Source organism: Antechinus flavipes, chromosome 5, assembly GCF_016432865.1.
Source record: "Antechinus flavipes isolate AdamAnt ecotype Samford, QLD, Australia chromosome 5, AdamAnt_v2, whole genome shotgun sequence".
In the NCBI taxonomy this organism is placed as follows: Eukaryota; Metazoa; Chordata; class Mammalia; order Dasyuromorphia; family Dasyuridae; genus Antechinus; species Antechinus flavipes.
The window spans coordinates 237,427,981-237,444,274 of NC_067402.1; the positions used below are offsets into that span (position 1 = coordinate 237,427,981).

A 16,294-nucleotide genomic window follows, 5' to 3' on the forward strand; every position below is an offset into this window, starting at 1 on the left:
ACGTACCAAGAGTGTTGTTCGTTATGGGGTAGATGTCATCCAGGAGGGAGATCTCTAGAAGCATGCCACAAGACTCTGTCCTTGGCCTTGCCTTGCTCTAGTGCTTTTAGATGAAGGTACTCAAGGCTTGCTTACCAAATGTCCCAATGATGCAAAGCTGTAAGGTATAGCTAATAGAATAGATAACAAGTTTAAAAATTAACATCTCAACAGGCTTAGCAGATCAATTTTATAACTTTTAACAAGGAAGGGAAAACCTAGTTTGAAAACAGTTCTGAAGGAGGAAAGGAGAAAAATCATAGGAATTTGAGTTTTTTAACTGCTCGATGCAAGCCAAATACTAGAAAACAATGATAAAACATAGATACAAGTATAGGAGAGAACCTTATCCAGTAAAAAAATTATAGTGGGCTGGGATTTGGAAGACCTAGGCTTTAAAACGTTCTGGCTTTTGTCATTTTGTATGATCTTGGACAAATCAAATCCTTTCATCTTTTTTCTTACTATTTCATCTTGAAAATGAAGAGGTTTAATTTTCTCACATTTCTCCTGACCTTTTTTTTATTCAAGGTGTTCTGTTTCCCCTGGCCATTTGGATAAGCATTTATTTGTTCAGATATTTTTCAAAGATTTTTAGTCTTTTCAGTTCAGATCTCAAGATTAAATGGTCCTAAATGGTATTATTTTATCAGGCAATATTTGCAGTAGTTGCAGAAATTCACTTTAGGGTTATCATATTTGATAAGACAAGCAGCCAGAGGATGAGGACCATAATAATGATTGTTCTAGGAAATATTGAACATCTGAAGGAACCAGAAATATTAAGCCTAACAATAGCTAACCTTTACATAGAGTTTATCTTATCAAGCACTATGCTAAATGCTTACACTTGATTTCCTTTGTTCTCCACTACCCTGGGAAGTAGGTGGAGAAACTGAGGCAGCCAGAGATTAAATGATTTGCCCAGTGTCTTAAGGCTGATTCTGAATTTAGGTTTTCTTAACTAAGGGAGACAGCAGATTATATGCAGATGTTTAAATGGCTTTTGGGAAGAGAAGGATGTGTTTGTATATCTTCATTGCTTCAGAAAGCATTAGGTATCTAGATCTTGAATTAGAAAGTACCCTCAAAGACCATCTTGTCCATCCCCCACACCCCTTTATTTTACAGATTAAGGAAAAAGAAGCTTTGGGAGTTAAATGATTTACACAGAGTCATACGAAGTGTGGATCAAAGGAGGAATATGTTTTTTATCTCTGTACAAGGCTGCTTTAAATTTATGGCTCTTCAATATATATAATAGGTATCAAATAGATTTCCTTTTGAGTGCCTTTCAGTCAACAGTATGCACTTATTAAGCACTATGTACCAAGAAATGCGTTGATACAAAGGTACCCATGCTTACACAAAAATATATACATACACTCTCCCTCCCTCTCTCTCTCTCTCATCATAAACTACAGAAAAGATATATACTATGTAAAATTCAGATCTCCGAAGGCACTTGAGCAGGAGGAGGAACTAGGAAAGGCCGCCTGCAAAAGATACGAAATTTTAGCTAGGTCTTGAAGGAGGCCAAGGAAATCAGGAAGAAAGAAAAATAATTTCAGGTTTGGAGACTAATCAGAAGATAATATCATGTGCAACTAATGTAATTGGATAGTGGAATATGTGGAAGAAAGTGAGATGTAAAAACACCGAAAAGCTAAGAAGAGGCCATTACTAAGCATCCTTTCATTAGGTAGGTAGTTAGCCTAATTGATTCTGAGATTCTGTCATAGTATATAGCACTGAATTCATTATGCTACACAATTAGATTTGAAAAAAAGAAAGTACTACCTATACAAAAATCTAAGCTCTTAGATGTGTGTATAGGTATGTTTGTTATATTTAGCTTTAAAACAGATTCTTAAAACTTGGGTCCAAGAACTTTTTTTGATGTATTTTTATACAGTTGCTTTTCTTTATAAACCCATATTACTGTTTTATGCGACATTTTGAGGGGTTTACAGGCTCCACTGGACTGTAAAAAGAAGCGGGGTTTATGAAACAAAAAGATAAGGAACTTCTGTTAAGATTTAATAAAGGATTTTTAAAAATCTTCAATTTCCATTTTTTAAGTGAAAAAAATTGAGGCAGAGCTCTAGTAAATAGTGTAATTAACACTTGACCTGAGGTCTCCTAATTCCAAGCTATTTTTCAAAAGCATTCCCCCTCTTCCCTCCATATATAAACCACCACCATTGAAATTAGGAATTGAAAATATAAAACTTTATTAAGTAGGTCTCTTCTAGCTATGGTTTTAACACAATCATTATGCAGATTATCAAGATTACTTTAGTCTATACCTAATGGGATCTGTGACAACTTCAGAGCCTGTTCTAGAGACACCATTGTGAAGAATATAGCCAAAGAGTTCAAACACTAGGAACTCTGAACAGAACATTACCAAAACTGTTGTCACATTTGGGCCAGAAGTTCATTTATTTTCTCTTTTGTTACTTAGTTTTTTTTTTAACAATTCTGTTGTTTTCATTTTTTAAATCTAAATTAGGTAACTACTTGTACATATATTGGGAATAACTGCTGTTTTGGATAAAATATATAATTGTCGAGCAACACCCTCATTTTTACACTTCACCAACTTGCCAAAGGTCACCATAATTGAGTGGCAGGGCCAAAATTCAAATCTCTCAGGTCATGCTTATGAAGCCAGCATTCTTTCATGCTACTTCCATTAATTAAAATTGTTTTCTTCTACCCAATTTGGTATTGTTTTGTGAAAGCAAGTGACTTGGCAGTATTTTAGGGTAAAAAAGTTTTAGAATTATAGCATTAATACAGCACACTTAAAAAAAATTATGCCTTGTAATTTTTCTTCCATAGTTTCTTAAATAAGAGTTCTGTTAAAAATAGATTTAAGAAACAGACCTCCATCAAGCTGGGTAGCAGATTCTTGGGGGGATACAGTTGGCTTACATAATTATAGGAGGTGCCCACATTAGTGAGATCAAATCCATTGATCTTCTGAATACAATGTTCCTTACTTTTCTGAGGTTTTCTTACTCTACATTTCAGATCTTAAGGCCATCACAGACCTACAAAATGTCTGGGACTATGAAATTTTTCCATATTTGTTCAGAAAACTAAATCAGCTTTATTTTTATCTTGTATGAATAGTTTAAAATTATTGAAGGCATTTGGTGCTTTATAAGATATTATGTACATCATACCATATACTGCATAGGATATAGTTGATAATTTTCAAACAAGACTGCCCGATATAAAGCTTTATAATCTATGTCATTAGATTGATGATAAAAAGTAATTTGGGTTACATTTCCATGCTTATTCATGATATTCCAATTTTAAATTTAAGATAGTTTCACAATTCATTAGTCAATTTCAGTAGAATATAGGAAAAATTGGTAACAAAAGAAAACTTCCAGTTTTAAGTCAGTGTCTCAGTCTATCTCCATTTTTAAATTTTCTAACAATTTATAACCATTAAAAATTCAAGATTATTTTGCATAACTATATAGATGAACAAAAATTTTCTTAGAGAAATGACAATGTGGCTTCATGCTCCATTTTTTCCCTCTGAAAATGAAAAAGATTTGGGGTAGACAGTATGTTTAGTTCCGAAGCTTTAACTGTATTACATAATGAATATGTATTTTAAGATGTGACTTGAAGCACCATATAATTAAGTTGCATGGCCAGCAAACTTTTACAAGGGAAGAGTGATGTTAAATATTTCTTGTTGGGAAAAAGTTAATATATAATAAGTTTTAAAAATACTAATGAGGTATTTATATCTTATTAAAAACATTTGTATACCTCAATTTACCTTCAAAAGTCAAACAAATTATATGAATGCATTCTGATAGTATAATTATGTACATTTCAAATTAATATATTAGTGAATTTAGACATTGTTTAGACTATGTTCTTATATGTGAAGATAAAGCATTATGTAATTTATTATGTACACTGGAATTAATAAGTGGTATAAAATCTCATGTGTCTTTGGACAATTAGTCAGTTTGCCCTGAGAATGAGCATTAGTGTAGAATGAGGAAACTCTGTCTAGTAATTCAAGTTAGCAACTTCTCTACAATTTAGTCTTTCTATCATTCAGATTTTCCCATCACCACTCATCAATCAGCCACTGTCAAGACATGGAACTTGAACCCAAGTCTTTCTGGTTCTCAGACCACTTCATTAGCTCCCACATCAAGTTGGCTCTCTCATTTAATATTGGATTAGCTTTTTTTTTTTTGGGGGGGGGGGGTAGCATTTAGAACTAGAAAAAAATCTTTATATCTTGTCCAAATATTTTAGAAGAAGAAACTGAAGCTAGAATTGGCTTTAATTGTTGATTTATCTTTACTAACTTTTATTTTCAAAGTCACACCTTCTTTGTTGCCATCCACCTAGGAATACTATATAATTTTAAAGAGATAATCCTTTGAAATCCAAACATTTAACCAAATGTGTGACACTGAACAAGGCCAAAATTGCCTTTGCTTTAGTTACCTCACTTGTAAATGAAAGAAGCCAGGCTCCATGATCTTTTAGGTATTTTCCAGCTCTTAAAAATTTTTGAAGCATTTTTATGGAACAGAAAATACAAAGAAATTACTTAAGCATAGGATTTAGTGTCAGAGGACCTGCTACTAGGTAGCCTTCTGGAATTTTCTCATCCGTAGGAAAACGGAGGCCTACATGGCTTCCAATAGATCTTTTATAACCATTCTTCCATCAGGTAAACAAGGCTTTAGGTTGATGGTCTACATGTGAAATATAGGTTGTCTAATCTCTGTAAGGAATGGAGTTTCCAAGAAGAATCCAGGTCAGGAGGAGACTATTGTTTCATACCTCCCTTAAATCAGCTATTATTTTGTTCAAAAATAATTTCTTGCTATTAAGTGTATATGCTGAACCCAGAACAAATGTAAGGAATCAAATCCTCACAGAGTGATATTTTTTTTTTCCTGAAAAATGTACTTAATGTTGAAGATTAAATTTAGAGTTGAATTACATGGACCAACAGAAATCAACTAAACTTAAGTTTTCCAGATTATGAGGAATTTATTACATAAAGAATATTGAGTTTAACTGTCTACCTCATTTAAAACTTTAATATTTTATACATTACAAATGTATGCTTAAGAGTATAATTTCTCTATAATTTTAACAGGGGTACTATACTTGATATCACAGATACTTTAAAGTACTTAAAAAGTATCATAACATTGTCATCTTCATTTTTGAAAATGAAGAAATGTTCTATGTAGTCTTTAACAAATGGCTAGAAATAGAAGGATATTGTTACTTTGTTATATAAAGTCATCTATATTAATGATGACATATAAAAAAAAAGTTAAAAGATAAATTACTTTAAAGATTTCTTCTGAATGATATATATGGGGAATTTATTCAGGTAGAACTAATACAGGAAATCACATACACACACACCTATAGCAAAGCAGGAAGACAAATTCCTAGGAACCAGCATGCTAGAAACTCATGCCATCTAAAAGTTAACCAGAATAAGATTCAAAATTAACATTTTCTACAGCTAATATAGACTAGTACAATTTGCTGAAACAGGAAAAAAACGTATCTTTTGTTTGTCAGATGATACTGGAAAATAAAAAGCATATTGTTTTTGCTTTTTAAAAACCAAATATAACACCAAACTTTGAAGAATGGTAAAGATAGGTGACAATACTTGAATATGGTTTTTAGTAATTTGTAAAAAATGTTAAATGATTAAAAAGGACTGTGAAATAAAAACACAGGTATTGGAAAGGGAGTGTGGAGGAGATAGAGGAAAAAAAAAAGTTGGGTACATATTAACTTCCAATTTTATTTATATGAACACTTCCTTACTATATTTTTCATATCTAAAATCTTGACACTAAGTATCACTGCAGAAATCAAATGGTACAGAAAGGGTGGGTGATATTCAATTATTTCAATTGTTCACAGAATAAGCTATAAATGCTTATTCAAAGGCTGGATTTTAACTGGAAATGAAGACTATTTCTTCATATGCCATTTGCTTGAATTATACATGTATCATAAACCAAATTTTTTTTCATTAAAAAACTCAAAAAATATCATCAATATTTTACCAACAATTTTTCTATAACATACCTCTAAATTCCTTTCTAGTACTAGCATATCAAATATTCTACAATTCTTCCCTACACAATCTTTCCCTTTCTCAGTGATTAATTCCTTTTGTTTTCCTGCAATAGACTTCCTCCTTTCATTTTTTTGGACATTGGGGGTTGTAGATTTAACCATCAGTTGTACTTTCCTTTAGGAAAATACTGAAGAAAAGAACAAATTATGAAGACTAATGTTTTGATACTTGCTTTAATAATGTACGTTTAATGAAGCAAATAGCTTCTTGACTTGGTAGTGATCCCACTGAAAACCGGATTAGCAAAAGCAAATTAGTCATTTTGTTTGATTAAAAAAAAAAAGCAGAAACTTAGCTGTAGGTAATAAGGTTAAGTTATTTTTTAAAAATGATTATTTTTGTATAGAAAAGGACTGGGTTCCATTTTATTACCATGTAACAACTGAGGGGAAAAAACTGTTGAAGAGAATAACTTCATGCTAAACTGTTCCAGAATCAGGGGTTTCCCAAACACCTTATAATAGAATCAAGTTCTATTTGGGAACCACTGAGTAATAGGGTACTAGTGAAAACATGTTTTTTGGAAACTGAGTGACTTCCATGTTAAGTATTTCTCCTTTGTATGACTGGGAAAGGAGATGAGAGGAAAAACAAAAGATCGAAAAAAGAAAAAGGAATTAGGATATTTTTAAAAATATTACCATGACAATTCTGACACAATTATACATTGATTAGAAAAAGAAAATTATTTTTGAGTGTTAAGTTTCTTGCATTAACTGAATAGTTACTAACCAATTTAAATGATTACAAAGGTAATATGAAAATAAAAAAGATCTAGGGATAAGCAATAAAAATTTAAGACCAAAAAGGAAGATGAAAGATAAAGGAAACAAAAGGCTAAAGGATGACAACTTAAATGACTTTAAGTGTTATTCATTTAATGTTTATTAAGAAAAGCATACATTTATGTGTAGCAAACATCTATGTGCTAAGCTTAGGCTTAGAAATAGATAAGCCATTTTCGCTGACCTGAAATGATCACTGATTAATAACACTGGCCTTCTTGCAGTTCCTTGAATAAGACCCTTTATCTCTAGACTCCAGACATTTTATCTGTCTGGTCCCCATGTCTGAAATACTCCCACTTCACCTCTGCTTCCTGCTTCAAGTGTCAGCATCTACAAGAAACCTTCCCAATCTCTCCTAAATCTAGTGCCGCCTTTGTTCTTTCCTATTTATCACGGTGCGCGCGCGCGCGCACACACACACACACACACACACACACACACATTACATAGTTTTCATTTTGTCTATCCCTTTAGACTCTTTGTCTTGCTGGTCTGAGATAGTCTTTTGTCTCTTTTTATATCCCCAGTACATAGCACAGTGATTGGCATATAATAGATGCTTAATAAATGCTCACTGGCTAAAACTACACAAATGAGGTAAGACAAAAATAATTTAATGGTCAACAATCTTGTTCGAACTCAAAGGGAAAAGGTTGGCCTCATAAAATTTATAGATTTTTTTTAATGAATCTTACTAATTAATTAGTTTCCTACACTTAACAAAAAAGTTTTTTTTTATTAAAATAATACTTTTACTCTAAGTAAAAGTATTCTAGTATTGAACATAATATTCTTAGTAATTAAACCATGAATGATATATAAGCATCTAGTATTTGGAAAAAGGATAACTTTTTTCTCCTATGCACAATTGTGTTTGCCTCCCTGAATAAATATCCTAAGTGTCTTCACTTAAAAGAGGAAGAATATTATATGTAAAAAAAGGATTATTGGAAGAAGAGGGTTTGACATTTTAGATTAATAACTCTCTTTCTAGATATTAAATGATCATGTAATTATTTTACTTTATTCATTCCTACCAAGAGGATTAAATCTCTTAATGATTAAAGACCTACTTTGAAATGATCTCATTTGATCCTCCTATAACCTGAACAAAATCCCCACTAAAACATACCAGTTAAATGATTATTCAAGGCCTAAAATCCTCCAATGGGAGAATCCACCAACCATATTCTAATGCAATTTGTTCCAATTCTTGACCCTTCTAATAATTAGAAAGTTTTTTCTAGTAAGTCTAAATTGCTTCTTTTCCCACCAACATGTTGCTGGTGGAACAAATACCAACAACAAATCTAGCCTTTATAACAGCCCTTCATATTGAAATCCCTCTTAAGTCTTCTCTTTTTCAATGAGCTTAAATAGTACTGTCAGGAACTGAATACACTGCTCTAGATATGAGCTAACCAGGGCAAAGTAAGGGACTATCATGGCCATCCTTTTTGCTGGAAACTATGTTGCTCTTATTTGCCCAAGATCAAATTAGCTTTTTTAGCTGTTATTTTATTACATTGCCAACTCATCTTGGGTTGACTAAAAGTCATGCATCTTTTTTTCCAAGACAAACAGCTCTCTAGCCAAGCTAATACATACTTATGAAACTGATCCCCATGCAACACTTTATATTTATGCCTACTGAATTTCATCTTACATTACAATTTCGTAATTCGGGCCAAAGCTCTAACTTGTGAAAAATAGTTTGGGACCAGGATAGTTATTAAAGGAGTAGATAAGTTTCCCTTCCAGTCATCTGAAAGTATGATATTAGGTGTCAAACATTCCTTTTATTAGTCACTGATAAAAATGTTCAAAAGCTCAGCAATAACCATAGGTCCCTGGGGCTTCTACCAAGGCCAAAATGGCATTAAATCATTAATAAGAATATTCTTTTGAATCTAGCCTTTCAGCCAGTTTCAAATTAATTTAATTATATGGCTTTCTCATCCATTTCTTTCCTCTCTGATAATAGCAAAAAATGCTTTATAAAATTCCTTAATTCAGGCCACAACCACCAGATGATTGCATCCTAATTGATCTTCCTCTCTCAAATCTCTACCACCCCCAATCCATCTTTCACATACCTGCCTAAGTTATTTTCCTAAGGCTACCAAGTCTGACCATGTCATTTCCCTGTCCAAGGAAATCCAAGGGCTTCTTATTGTTTTTTTTTTTTTTTTTAATTCTTCTCAACCTTGGCCTCACTCTATAATTCCACCCTCATTACATACATTTTTGCTATTCCTGTCCTCCACAACTCTATCAAACTTCTTTCTGCTATTCTTGATGCTCTTTATCTCTTTATCTGTACCTGCCTTATCTGATCTTCCTCTATGTCTGGAATGCTCTCCTTTCTATCTTGGCCTCATAGAATCCCTTATTTCCATTATGAGTCAGCTCAAATTGTATATAGCCTTTCCTATTCTTACCTCCTATTGCCCTCCCTCCATAAACTACTTTGTATATATATTTTTACATGCTTACAAATATACATTCCAGTTCCCTTGATAGAATTTAAGTTCCTCTGTATCCCTAGCACTGGCCACACAACAGGCATTTAATGATTTTTGGTTGATTGATTTGCTAAAATCTAGGTTTCTATGATCTATCAAAAACAAAACAAAACAGAACAAGGTGAGTGGGACATGACCTTGCTAAGGAAGTCATGTTATTTGTAATTGCTTTCTTTTCTAGATGTTTACTAATGCTTCAATCCATTCTAGATACTGAGATCAAGCTTTTCCTTTTTTGAAAATCAAACCCTGCAGAACCTCTACCTCTTCCCATGATCTTTCAAACAGCACTGACAGTGGCTCAGCCAACACACCTGTCAGTTATTTCAATACCTGAGGATGTACTTCATCTGGGAATCCATTTGAATTCATCAAGGGCAACTAGGTGCTCTCCCACTAGGTCCTCATTTACCTTGGCTATCAACTCCCTGTCATCCATTTTTGTTCTGCCACTTCCAGTGCATAGGTCATTCTGAGTAGGAGGAGAAAAACAGAAGAAAAATGAGAATTGAGCAGCAGTCTTTTCTCAGTTTATCATTTGTCATCTTCCAATTCACTACTGCAACTTGCTTTGCATTTAGTGATGAAGACCTTAACATCTCAATCTTTCTGGCAGCTTCAAAGTGATTAGAGCTGGTATAAGAGTGGAGGACTCAAGGAGCATTCAGGTAGAATAAAGAAGCATTGCTAAAATCTGAGAGCCGAGAAACAAAGAGCAAGGATCATCAAGACTCAAATAAGAATATACTAAATATGACATGTTATCAAAAAGAAATTCAATGTACTTGTGTTATTTGGGACAGCAGATCAAAGAAAAGTATTAATGTTAATGCAAAGATGTATAAGAGTAAGTCTACCTGAGGAGGATGCCTCTAAATGGTCAGGACCTAAACTTAAATCTTTATTTGTTTTGAGAACGTGTCCCATCATTACAAAGTAAAAATGCTGATGGTTTACAGACCAGAAAAAAGAGGCATTTTAACTTCATACACACACACACACACACACACACACACATATATGCACACTCACACACACATATGTAGTATATGGGTAAGGTGGTATATATACAGGGATCGAAAGGATCGGGAAAGGACACTAGAGGTTATCTAGATAAATCTCATTCACTTTACATTATCAGGAAACTCAGGCTCAGGGAGGCTGTGACTCCAAAGATCGTACGGCTAGCTAGCAACAAACGAGCCAAATTTTTGAATGTAGGTTTCTTGGCTCCAAGTCCAGCGTTCTCTCCACTACAACTCAGGGCTTCTCTGGAGGAGTAAAACAAACAAAAAACCAAAAAAACCCGCCAAACAATCCCACAAGAATAAGGCGGCTTGGGGTGGGAGGGAAGAGAGGAACACAGAGGTAGCGAAACTTGGTCCGCCATCCCGTAAAGTAAGTCTGCGAGTCCCAGGGACCCGTTTCAGGGACTCTAGATATGACAGCCCAGGGGTCTAAGAGATTGAAAATCAAGGGCGTAGCCCAAGAGAAGCGAATCAGGTTTCTGGGAGTCCCGTGAGGAAAATCTCTTCCCGTTTCCTGTTAGTCCCCACCTTTCGGCGCCCTAAGGGAGCGGTTATTTAGGCGGCTGGGACATTCCCAGGGTTCCCAATGGCAGGAATGATTTCACTTCCACCAGCAAAGGGGCCCCAATCCCCACGCCCCCACAGCTAAGGGAGGCGGAGAGCCGAGTCCCGGCGGACTAATTCTAAGCCGATCCAAGTCCAGTTGCGTCCTTAATCCCAGAGGCTCAGCTGTCAACCCGAGGACGAATGCCGCCAAGACGACCGCGTGAGCTAGTTACGCGCGAGCCTGCGCAGAGCCGTTTAGAACGCTCGCGGGGAGTAGGGACCATGGCAGGGCCAGCGCGCGCCTGGACCGTTACTCCCCGAGACTGGGGGGTAGGTGGGAGGAAGAGAAGGCTAAGAATGAGAGTGGGGGTAGGAGTAAGGGGGGGAGGGGAGAGAGATAGATGCTCCGGATTGGACAGTTCCGGGCTTAATTTCTCAGTGATTGGGTCTCTCTTCTAGAAGTGTGAAGAGCCTGGGGGTGGGGGAGGTCTTTTCCCCGGCACTCACTGAAAGGGGGTGGGAGGTCTGCCTAGTTTCCCCTCGGGTTCCTTGTCCCTTCCCTTTGCCTCAGCTCTCCGGTTCCAGCTTCTCTCTGTCCCCCTCCCCCCAAATCTTTTCCTTCCATCCGGACTCGAACACTTATAAGGTAGAAGTTAGCACTTCCATGAAGGGAAGGAGAGGGTGAAGGTTAAAAACGAGTCGGGGACTCCCCAGTCCTTCCTCCCCATCTTCTCAACTTCAGTCCTTACAGGAGGCGTTGATGAAGGGAAGTGTGAACCGAACGCTTCTTGAGAGGGGTCGCTCCGCAGTCTCAGCCTAAGCCTCTGGTTTCCCCCTACCCTTCCCGCTCTTCGCCCAGATCTCAGCTGGTAAGGGGAGTAGAGTAGGAGGATGGGAACCACTCGAGTAGAATGGGAAACACCCGCAAGGGGCGGGGAAGGGGGGAGGAGGGGCAGGGCATGCTCGGGGCTGTGCAGACGCCTCGGGCTCTTCCAGGGTGGCCCCGAGCTGTAAGGAGCGCTGGGGGCTCCCACGTGGGGGTTCGGCTGGGCCGGCTAGCTCCTCAGCTGGGCCGGCTAGCTCCTCAGCGGGCTGCGGGCGTTCCTGCTGGCAGGAGACCGGCTCGCTCCCTTTGTTCTTTCTCTTCCCCCTCACCTCCCACTCCCCTCCTGTCTCGTGGTGGCGGCTCCTCCCGCCGGAGGCTGTCAAACTGCTCAGGAGAAGGGGAGAGGGAGGAGAGAGGGGGGAAGGAGAAGAGGAGGAGGAAGGCGCTTCGGCTCCTGTGGCTTTAGGGACGATGGCGAAGATCAGAGTGGCTTACGAGTACACGGAAGCGGAGGACAAAAGCATCCGGCTAGGCTTGTTCCTCATCATCTCGGGCATCGTATCGCTCTTCATCTTTGGCTTCTGCTGGCTCAGTCCGGCTTTGCAGGACCTGCAAGCCAAAGCGGCTAACTGTACGGTGCTGTCAGTGCAGCAGATCGCTGAGGTGTTCGAGTGCACTTTCACCTGTGGCGCAGACTGCCGTGGCACCTCGCAGTACCCCTGCGTCCAGGTCTATGTCAACAACTCCGAGTCCCACTCCCGGGCGCTGCTGCACCGCGACGAGCACCAGCTATTAACCAACCCCAAGGTAGGTATGCCGACCCGGGGCGTAAGACTCACCTGGCTGCCCTCTGCAGAGGGAGAGAGGGCTCGAGGCATTAGCCTGATTGTTGTGTCCAACTCGGCCCCTTGTGCATAAGGTGTGTTAATGGCCAAGGCAATGGCCCTGCTGCAGCGAGCGAGGGGTGGAGTGGGGGTTGGGGAGGGAAAGGGGGAGGGGGAGCACTTTGCTCTGCTAGTGGAAGAACTAGAGCTTGATGCTACCGCTGCCACCGCCTCTGATGATCGAAGATTTTCTTCCGAGAGATTTCCAGGCTCCCGGGATTCCGACACTTTTCCTGGGACAGGACAGGCCTCCCTCCTCCTTAGCCTGGTAGTTCGTGCACCTGTAAGACTCAGCGGCGGCTCACTGAGAAGAAACAAACACTTCGCCTTAAAGTTAACTTTTCTTTCCTCCTGGTTGAAGTTCCGCAGCCAAAGCCGTCACTGTGCATCTCACCCATCATGGATCAAGTCCTCTTTCCGCGAACCAGTGTTATAACTGCCAGACGAATACTGGCTGATGAGCTGTCGGAGTGGAAGCTATCCACGAATGCCCAGCAAAGAGTGGTCCTGATTTCATTTCAAAAGGTTCAGGAATTTGAGTATGGGGGAAGAGGGGGAAGAAAGGAAGGGGGGAGGGTGTCCCTTAAATAGAGGCACAATGCAGGGATACTTCTTTAAAAATGTAAATTTAGTCATATGTAATCTATTGAACCTGCCTTCCCTAGAAACTTTTCCTGCCTATTTGAAAAGTAAACAAACTCATATTAAGTGCCTGAGACTGCGTTAATATATAAAGAATGAAACAATCTAGGGATATTTCTTTAAAATACAAATGAAAGCTAGTTATTCTTCCTTTTCGACTTATGCCTTATTGGAAAAAAAAAATCAACAAGCATTGGTTCTATATTAGGATACAATACCAAGAAAGAAGCCATCCTTAACTTCTAAGGCCTTGCATTCTAATGGAACATTTGATATCTTTTGGACTCTCAAGACCGGGAAGTGTAGTTTGCACTAGGAAAATTGTTGGGAGAATCTGCTTATAAAATGCAGTGTTCTTAATCTGGAAATTGAATTTTCGCAGCAACCCTGGGCCACCAGAAAGAATTTCTCCTTTTCCTCTCTCTTCTTTCTTCCATCGTACACGGTAGAGTTAAAAAAAAAAATCTTATTAAAAAGTATTTTGTTTTTTCTAAGATTTTTCTAAGTCTTCCAGGTGATTGATGATTAAAGGCAAAGTGATTCAGAGAAGGATCCATGATTCAAAGCAAAACGTAGCTCTACCAATTTAAACTATTAATTGGAAGTTTGTAGCAAAACTTAGCTTTACCAATTTAAACTATTAATTTGAAGTTTGACTAATTTTCCCATTAGGGAAAAAACTTGTATTAGTATTTTGACTGGTTATCTTTCATTAGTAAAAGAATATTTTGAGAGTTGATTTCATGGAGTATTAAAAATTAAATAGTTAAATGTGTACTAAAGGAACCTGTCACCTCCGAAAACTCTTGCATTAAACTTTAAATTCGTGATTTGAGCTATAAAGGAACTTATTTAACCCAGAAGTATTTGTTTCCAGATAATCTAGAAGAAAACTGAGTTTTCTTCACTTTTAGATAGAAATGTAGATTTCAGAAACAAACCAAAATTGATATTACTTTCAAATAATCGAAGCATCAGAAACATATTAGTGGTTAACCAAGCCCCCCCAAAGTGCCACAAGAGTCACAGCATTTCATAGAATATCTATTCCATAACTTAGTTTCACTTTAAAAACAGTAACTAATTGTTAGTGAAGATCTGTTATCCTTATGAGAGAATTTCTCATACTCACAAGTTATACAGCTTTGCCTATTGTTAATAATTTAAGACAGAAAAACTTATACAAATTAGTAAACTCTTGGACAAAGCTTCCTTAAAATAAAATTTCACCAAGTTTTGAAATTTCTGGCAGAAGAAAAATTGGAAGCATTAGACTAATTTACTTGGAAGCAAATACTTTACATAATACTTAAATCTGATTGCATATGCCAAAATCTGCTTCTTTAGAATGCCAATTCTGATGCTGGCAGGATAGATCTTGAAGGGATACTTGGGCAAAATAACGTTTAAAAGAAGTTTTAATAAAATTCAAGAAATAGATCTAAGAAAAATGCGCACATATATATACCTGTACTTAAACGTATTTGGAAAAATAAGGGACATTCAATTAGAAATTGAAGAAGAGCATCTTAATCAAATTGCCTTCAGATGACGTTTTTATTAGGGGAATTTCATCCAAACTGTAAATAATTTGCTATATTAATAGATTATGAATTTATGCTTTGGCTATAGTCTTTCCATTTCAGAGTAGTATAGGCCACTATTGATAGAAAAATAAGATGAATAAATATTCTTAGGCAGTGCTAAGTTCAAAAGCAGAATGTTTAGGTAGGAATTATTCCCTTTTCTCTCTTTTTTAAAATAGCTGACTTGTTATTTCATTGCTATTAGAGAGCTGTTTGGCTCAGTATCTGTTCTACCACTTAAAGTCATTGTCTTTAAGGCCCAGCTTCTTAAACTGTGGTCTCAATCCCCACTGAATGTGAGGATTGAAAAATTGACTTATTGTATACCTATACACAAGTTGATTTCATGTAAAAATTTCTTGGGTGAAAAAGGGTCATGACTGGAAAGAGTTTAAAAAGCCCTGCTCTAAGGCACTGAGAGGTTAAACTTACTTCCCCAGAATTAAGCCATATCACATAAATATTCCCAATTTAACTTTCCCACCAGGGAAGAAATCCTTTCTTCCCAAAATTTCTCCTTCCTCCTTGGCTTTTTCACTTCTCTCCAATGATTTTTATCTGAAACTTCCTAAGCCTCCCAAGCATTCCCTGTACGGAACATGTAGGAAGTAGCCCTACTTCCAAGAACAGCCTAGATAGACCCGTAGGAATCCAAAATTTCTTTCTTCATTACCCATCTTTACCAGAAGTAAAATTTATTAAATCATCATAAAAAAAAATTAAACCAAAGTTTTAAAGGATTTTTTTCATCTTCTCCACCAAATTCTTTTTAATTGCAATGGAAGTCAGTAAAGAGTTCTGGGTCGCCGCTGTTTGTCCTTCATTCTTAAAGAGTGCCATGACATCAGGGAGGTGATGCCATGAAATGCAAATGAATTAGATTTAAATGAGGGATGGTTGTACACGATCACCTGTCTCACTTTCCCCTCCAGAGCCCTCTGAATCCAGTCACAAGATATAGATCAAGACAACTGGATGTGGCCCTAGATGAAATGGGAAACCTTGGCCCTTTTAAGCTGAGGTCTTGGTTTTGACTGAGACCTCCCCCATTCAGTGATTAAGGCTGGGTAGCAATTGAGGCAAAGAATCTCTTCTTTCACCTAATTCAAAAAAAAATCTAAATGAATGAATGCTACTTGGAGGGGAAGATCCTTAAGGTTTCTGGACAAAGCAAAAATGATTGCTATTTACATTACATTCAATGAGTCAAGAACCAAACTATGACCAAATGGGGTTTAGCTTAAGATCTATA

The 16,294-nt window shown here is 37.2% G+C and overlaps 1 protein-coding gene across 5 annotated transcripts in view; it reads left to right on the top strand.

Annotated features, from left to right (window-relative positions):
• Positions 1-10,849: 10,849 nt before the first annotated feature.
• KCNMB4 (potassium calcium-activated channel subfamily M regulatory beta subunit 4) overlaps positions 10,850-16,294 on the top strand; it is a 204,511-nt gene continuing 199,066 nt past the window's right edge. The window contains exons 1-3 of one of the 5 annotated variants that reach the window (XM_051962955.1): positions 10,850-11,324; positions 11,856-11,973; positions 12,397-12,737. In XM_051962955.1, coding sequence (XP_051818915.1) covers positions 12,402-12,737 — 336 coding nt within the window. In that variant the 5' untranslated portion in view covers positions 10,850-11,324; positions 11,856-11,973; positions 12,397-12,401. The other 4 variants (XM_051962953.1, XM_051962952.1, XM_051962951.1 and 1 more) reach the window with 4 other exon arrangements.